Genomic DNA, 7673 nt, shown 5'->3' on the forward strand with positions numbered 1-7673 from the left:
AGTAGCCCCGAATGGACAAACCAAATACTAATTTTAGTCTTTTTTGAGGGTTAGTTAGTTTCTTGGCCACCATAGTTTCTCCTTCTCATTGGGTTGAGTTGAGGTGTTTCAGCTGATTACAATGCCCTTCTTGCTAATATGTCTGCAACTAGAAAACCAGGGAGCCACACATATTGGAAATTTGAAACTCCTGAGGCTTTTGGTGATAGTATTTGAATGGATGATCATCCTCACGTGGTACAATTTCACAACTTGAGCCTGCTCTCGTGTTTCCAGGTGTGTCACATCAGTTACTGATCCTTCAATCTCTTCCTACAGACTCCCCAAATTTAACAAACTAATGATTACATGTGACAGTCCCAGCTTCAGATTGCATGCTTGTGCGTGATATAGAGTTGGTTTTACAGGAACTGAATCACCTCATTTCTTCTAACAAATGTATGCTACCTCATATAAAAATGTCTTTTCAGTAGTGTTTTTATTTATTTGTAGAAAATAGTACAAATGCATAGACATACAGTATATAATGAAAAATAAAAAAGGTACATGTATGAAATGAAACACTTTCTTCTTCCACGATGGATGTAAACAAGGTAGTTTAAATATCACAACAATACAGATACTCACTTATAAGCTTTCTCCAACACAGAGCACTACCCTTAATCACCCAGAAAAATGACAAAGAGGTGCAATATATGTTCTAAAATGGGATACACAGATATATGAGGAGACAAACAAAGACTCCAGTATATTTCACAGTGTTAGAAAGACAGAACGCGTGTGTGTGGTTGAAGTAACCACACACATCATGAAACAACTGGAAAGATGTGACTGAAAAATAATGAGAAACACTGTCCACTCCCACCAAACCATCGAGGTGCCTTTTAGCAAGGCAGTGAACTCAGAAGTTTACAGCTATAGTTTGAAGCTCCCACAGTGAATGTTAAAGTTTCTATTGTTGTTTGACTTTAATGTTCTAGTGATCACTGCTGAAAAAAGATGTAAACGTTTGCTAGAATAAATACAGGCTAGATGAAGTAGAATTGAGGTATGGTAGGAGAGCAGTGAATCAATTTAAATACGAAGGTTTTTCTGGTTCTGAATACCTTCCCTGAGTTTGAAATGAATCATCTGTTAATTAAAGTCACCGTGGGTGGTCGACCAAAGTTGAAGCTGATTAGCCAAAACAGTTGGAAACTAGAATTTGAAGCATAATTAGGTTGATTTGATCTATGAGGAAACTGTGCAGCAAAAATAACTGAATCCAAGAAGATGGGAGGACGTTATTGCTGGGACATTGTACACTATATGGCCAAGAATATGTGGGCACCCATTTCCAAATACTTTCACATACATTTGATATGAGGCTGTTTTTCATTGTCACAGTTAGGTCTAAACCCCCCTAAATAAAGGTCTAAATAAAGAGAAACTTCTGTATTTTTCAACCTGTTTTAACATGCTACTTTGAACTAACAAAAGTCACATAATAATATCGATCAATGTAGCTATAGACCAGCAACTCCCATGTTCTGTGACGAGGTCCATCTCAGGAGGGTCCATTCCATCATAATCTCAGCCTCTTATTGGCAAAAACAAGCACTTTTGGTGGACCTACACTGGAGGATTGAAGGATTACACATTGAGCTTGTTTCATGAGCTGCACCTATTAGACCCATAGACACAAAAACATGAGGAAAGGTTGAAGGGGAAATTATTCTCACAGTTTGATGTGGAAGAACTCGACCGGCCTGCACAGAGCCCTGACCTCAACTCTATCCAATACCATTTGGATAAACTCTAATATCACCTGTGATACCTGGCCTAACTGCCCCGACATCCGTCATTCTCACTGATACTGTTGTGATTGAATGAGAGCAAATCCCTGCAGACAGGTCTCAAAACCTTAAAGGAAGCATTCACAGAAGAGTGGGGGCTGTTATAGCAGCATATTTGTGCCCATACGCATGGGTGTAGTGTTTGTGCCCATATACGTCTGGCCATATAGTGTAGACATTTTGTCAGTGTTTAACAGTTGTTGTCTGTCTCACGCAGAGCTTTGAACCAGTATTCTATTTGATTTTTGACTACCGAAAAGCATCTACCGATAGCAGTAAACGCCAAATTTCTGGTACCAAGGGGGGAACCCAAAACTACGCACACCTGGCTCTGGTGGGCCACAATTAGCCCGGGCCTTTGTGATAGGATAACGGACACTCCCATCAGCCAACCAGCCAGCATCACAGCGGTCCAATCCCATCAACCTCCAGGCAGCATACAGCTGGCCCACTTTGGCGATCTCGCTTCCATCACTGGCACAAGCCTGGACTGCTTCTGTGAAGTTGAGCTTGGCCGGATGCTTTAGGAAATACACAGTCCCTAAAGCAGAGCAGAGAATCATGGGTGAGAAGCTTGTCATGAGAGATGTGTACAGGTTAAAAACATTCATCATACTGACCCTTGACAGCGCCGGAAAAGCAAAAAGCATCATATTGGAGGAGGTGATGCCGCTGTCCGTAGCTGCGCAAACCAGGAGCTAAGTCCACGCCCCCACAGCCCTCACGAGGATCTGTGATTGGATACTGCACTGTGCCATCAGCCAACCAGCCGGCGTTACACCAGTCTAGCCCTTCCTCCCACGCCGTGAAGAGCTGCTCAAATGTAGCCAGAGTGGCGTCCTGATCCTGGCATGCTTGGTGGGCCCCGAAGAAGTTAAAACGGTAGCGCCCTTCCTGAGAGTGATATGGGAACACCACACCTATACAGGGATGACAGGTGTATTAAACCAGCTTGTTCTATGTTTATATGGTCACACAAAGCAATATACATATGAGCAGGTGACCTGATGGACCCTAAAGGCTCTCGTCAGATGCGTGTGATGTTGCACCCTGTAACTAAATGCAAAAAACATGGATGATAATGCACAAGACTGTATGATAGATTTTGGCATTTATCTGTTAAAACACTGAAAGTGTACCTTTTAAAGGTTTATCTATTTTGGCTACTCTAGGAGCAGGAGAGACACACAGCCCCAATAGGGGGCGCAGTAGACTGAGCATGATGCTGTCCTCTGCTGAACCAAAGATCACAATAAATACTGTGCTCCTTATTCTTTTCAACTGCCATAAATACCAGGAGGAGGACGCTGTGAAACCACAGCCCGGAGACTGCATTGTTTGGATAAAAAGCCACAATTCAATTATTTGTCAAACCGAGAGCAAAGAGTGAAAAGTAAATTGATATTGAATTGAACGTGTACCACATATAGCAAGCCTGCCATGTCATAGTCATGTGCCTGGCCACCTAATGTAAGTCTTGTTGCCATGTTGAAACTAAACGATACAGTAAAGGTTCTATAACACCAAGCTAAAAGAGGCTAAAACAGCCCGGTAGAGCTGCAAAGCTGACTAATAATGTCCTCACATTCATTGTGTCTCACTTGGTTTGCAGTAATTTGATTCTTCGGTAATATGCACACACAAAAAAGCAGAACTGAAATAATTAGGGCATTAAGGTGTGTCTTGTGCATTAAAAATGCACATTACATGAAGGAATGTGCTTATATGAAACCACAACATGTTTAAGCTTTATATTTGGATATCCAATATGGTGTACAGATGTAGCTTTTGTTGTTACTGTATGCAGGATTGCCTGCCTGGTCCATATTCCTCAATAAATCTGTGTATAACCAAATGACCTCAGACAAGTGGTCATGGATGTATCATAAAAACTAGGTAGCAGAGTCCATTCATTCATTCATTCAAGCTAAAACGTGACGCCCACTGCATGTGCCCCTTAGTGTTTATCTCTCAAGCCCAACCCAGCACATAGACTTAAACATAACAAATAATAACTGACCTTGTTTGCTGTTTGAGGTGTCCTGTCAACAGTTTTATCTCTTTTATGAAGGTGGTTTATGGGAAAATACTTTATAGCCTATAGGAACCATTTTAGTTGCAGTACTGTGATTGTTAGCAGGGCTGTGAGTGGTGGTGCTATGTCGAGCTCTTTTAATACCTTCATAGGGGCCACAGAGTATTTTTGCCAGGGAAGCTTCCTGAACCAACCAATACGTGCAGCATCGTATGCAAATGTGCAAATACAAGCCAACAGAATATTTTGCAGGACCATCACAAAGACAGTAACATTTCACCCTCAACAATACACACACACACACACACTCACACACTCATTCCTCACCCCGCAGCTCCAGCTCCACCGTCACACTCTCATCCTCCAGGCCATCAATCACCTCACAGCGGTATCTGCCCGTGTCATTGAGTTGCAGTTCATTGATCACTAGAGACATGTCTCCTGGTGCAGAGCGTCTCAGGCGTACGCGGCCCCGGAAACTGCCGTAGCTGCGGTGACGGTTGCCCATGGCGACCATAACTTCAGTCTCCCTGGCAGAGGCTGCCGGGGAAACAGGTGCAGTGATGGTGTTGGCAGGCAACCAGGACCATTTGACCCGGGTCCTGCGTGGTGTGGCCAGTTCAGGCTCGTAGTGGTAGTGGCAGGGAAGGGTGACGCTGCTCCCCCTCGTGGCCGACACTGCAGGCTCCGGGGATTCCACGTGGAGACGAACCCCATTGAAATAGACTGGAAAAGCACCAGAAACATGTGTCAAGCAGTTGAACTTTTCTATATTTGGTATTGATGGGATTAATTATAATGATGACTAAAGCTAAATCTGTCTGGTAGCAGCTGTGATGCCTACAGATGTGTGGAAACACTACTGAACAGTAAAGGAGTTCTTTCCCTGCAACGAGATTTAAAAATGACATACAAATTCCTATATATCATATTTTATCTATATTTTTCCATTACTGTTATCTTTATTGGTTTAAAGGTTTGTGCGTCCATATATGTAGCATTGACTTTGGCCTTTATTTCATGTAACAGACTTTTGTATCTCATTCACCATGACATATGTTTGAGAGCCTGTGTCTCGTGCTTTTCTTCCTTTTCTTGAATGCTTGGCAGTAGCCAATGATTAAAAGACAGCAAAGTGCCTACACCCACACACACACACACAGTTCGCACAGATGCACTTTTTTATTCAATAACGAAGCCACTCAGAATGAAATAATGTCATCACCCGGGAAGGTTCTCATGTGCACAAAACAATCCTTGTTTGTTGGTGATACTAAATATTTTTGTTTTTCATGATGTGCTTGGAGCTGATGCCACAGTTTGTCTAACCGTTCCCAGCTCTGATTTGCTTGTTTGTACTGGACACACTCCGTAATTTGAAAGTAAAGCAAGTCTGCATGCTGACGTGCAATGATGCAATGAATGCTGTCCATGTTGTTGCAAAAAATGATATGAAATCATTACACAGCTGTATATATAAGAATACAATTGAGAACCTGTCAAATTGAAGATGGCTCCATTCCATTTAGACTGGCCAGTAAGCCATGCCATGCAATATTATGTTATTAGTTAGACCTGTGCTGTTTCTGCCACATCAAGCTACCCTGACAAACATCTCTTCAGTCGAATACCACTCACCCATATTCTATTCACCTAAACTGCTCCAAACACAGCGTGTACACCCACACAGGAACTCTGCCTTCCTCCAAACTATTAGCATCAGTCAGTCTGTTTTACAGTTTAAACAGAAAACTCCTGAGGCCCACTACACACAGACTCCAAATGTCCAGCATTTTTCCTATTACTGCTCATCTTTCTCACTCACACTGCTCCAGGTGGGTACATGTGACCACAGTCTTTAGGGTGAGGTAAAATGTAAGCACTAAAGCAGTGGACCAAATGGTGGAATGTTAAGTGAAGTCATTAAGTTAAGTACTGCACACAAAGTCATTCACAGTTTTTACAAACCTAACAATCAAGTGATGAAGCGATGAATGGAGAAAATAATCAGCAGAGGAATCCATAATAAAAACAATCTTTCACTGCAGCCGTGTTCAAAATAGTAAAAAGCTGCTTTTACATTAATGCACGGCTAAAAATAATATTATGATATAATAGGCCTATGTAGTTGGTATGGTATGGTCACTCTCTGCATTAATCCGCCCTGTTACACACATACTCTTACTTAAGTAACATTTTCAGAGCCACAGCGGTCGACAACACACATGACTGTTTGTAGAAAGTGACATTTTCTGTTTAGCGCAACATAAACAAGAATGTTCACTTCATTAAGGTTAAGGTAAATATGTGGAGCTCTTAAAAACTACTGCTGCAACACAAATCACATCAGTCACTTTGTTTTTAGAATCAGCCATAAATTATAGTCTGGCTTCTCTTCAGGTGTTGATGCACACACACACACACACACACACACACACGGTAGACCTACTCTCTCCGTTTCCGTTCCCGTTGCTGATGTCCTGGTAGTGAAAGCCGTTGTTATAGGCGGGGATCCTGCCCTGACCGCCGGGTAGCAGCATCAGCAGGTAGAGGCAGCAGGCTACCAGTAGGGGGCGCAGTAGACTGAGCATGATGCTGTCCTCTGCTGAACCAAAGATCACAATAAATACTGTGCTCCTTATTCTCTTCAACTGCCATAAATACCAGGAGGAGGACGCTGTGAAACCACAGCCCGGAGACTGCATTGTTTGGATAAAAAGCCACAATTCAATTATTTGTCAAACCGAGAGCAAAGAGTGAAAAGTAAATTGATAAATGGGCTTCTTCTTTAAAAAGAACCCAAATATGACTTTTGGGTTATGAGATGATGATGATGCAATTTCACTTTTTTTTAGTCGAGATTTATTCTTAGGATGTGATTGGACATGGAAAAACACGAGCTACTTCTTTAACGCATTTCTTTACATATATAGATATAGATATATAACCAGCCTGTTCATAGCTCACATTCCTTCATGGTAAGCAAAAAGCCACAGCCAACATCTATGAAAAGATTTCAAAATAAAGTCCTCTGTGACTCATTACAGACTCCGGTACATCGATTATGGATTATATTTCCTCACATCTCATTAGACAGTTAGACAACTTGCACCTCTAATGTCTTTTCTTCTCCACTTTAAGTCTATGTAATGTCTTCTCCACCACGGTGTGCTACCATATGAAGTATATGACCAATTAACTTAGCTCTCTGAAGTAAACCATGGCTCGAAAATTCAGCTTCAAAGTCCCAGCAGCGCTCTGAGCGTGTGTTGGTGTGAGAAGAAACGCAGTAAAGTGTGTAAAGTCACTCACAGATGCGCAGCTGTCCGCCCCGCGTGTCTTCAGTTCATCCTCTGCCGCTGTCTCTGCGCGCACCGCACCGTCCTGACACTCACGCGCCCTGACGTCACGGGACGAGGCATCCTCTTTGAAGTGAGCGGAGCTCCGACGGTGACCTCATCATGCACGACAGACATATCACATAACGCTACATCTATAATAATACACACAGTACGGGAGGTGGAGGAAGGATATTTCTACTTATATTTGACTTTACTACAGTAAAAGTACTAACCGCACTGTAAAATACTCTGCACTGACAATATTATTTGAGTAAAGTATTATAAGTAGCTCAATATAGAAAAAGTCCAGTATGTATTTGGGGCTTGTTATTACATTTCACATAACTATAAGAGTGTGATGAATCCAAACATTTCAGTGATTTAAAATCTAATAACATCTTTTAGAATATTAGAACAGTCACAGGAGACTGATACTGATACTGAAAGTTACGTAAAGGAACT

At 42.0% G+C, this 7673-nt stretch overlaps 1 protein-coding gene across 4 annotated transcripts; it reads right to left on the reverse strand.

Moving 5' to 3' along the window:
- Positions 1-967: 967 nt before the first annotated feature.
- On the reverse strand, positions 968-7307 carry hapln3 (hyaluronan and proteoglycan link protein 3). Of its 4 annotated transcripts, none has more exons than XM_010735198.3 (5): positions 7183-7307; positions 6320-6472; positions 4198-4596; positions 2456-2755; positions 968-2376 (listed from the first exon to the last, which is right to left on the reverse strand). In XM_010735198.3, the coding sequence occupies exons 2-5, from the start codon at positions 6459-6461 to the stop codon at positions 2099-2101; spliced, it is 1119 nt and encodes a 372-aa protein (XP_010733500.1). In that variant the 5' UTR covers positions 6462-6472; positions 7183-7307; the 3' UTR covers positions 968-2098. The 4 variants fall into 4 exon arrangements, with proteins under 4 accessions (XP_010733500.1, XP_019116414.1, XP_027143478.1 ...); XM_019260869.2 differs by having other exon boundaries at positions 6320-6475; positions 7183-7263; XM_027287677.1 differs by having other exon boundaries at positions 6320-6569; positions 7183-7263.
- Positions 7308-7673: the final 366 nt, after the last annotated feature.

This window comes from Larimichthys crocea, chromosome XIV, assembly GCF_000972845.2.
Source record: "Larimichthys crocea isolate SSNF chromosome XIV, L_crocea_2.0, whole genome shotgun sequence".
NCBI classification, from domain to species: domain Eukaryota; kingdom Metazoa; phylum Chordata; class Actinopteri; family Sciaenidae; genus Larimichthys; species Larimichthys crocea.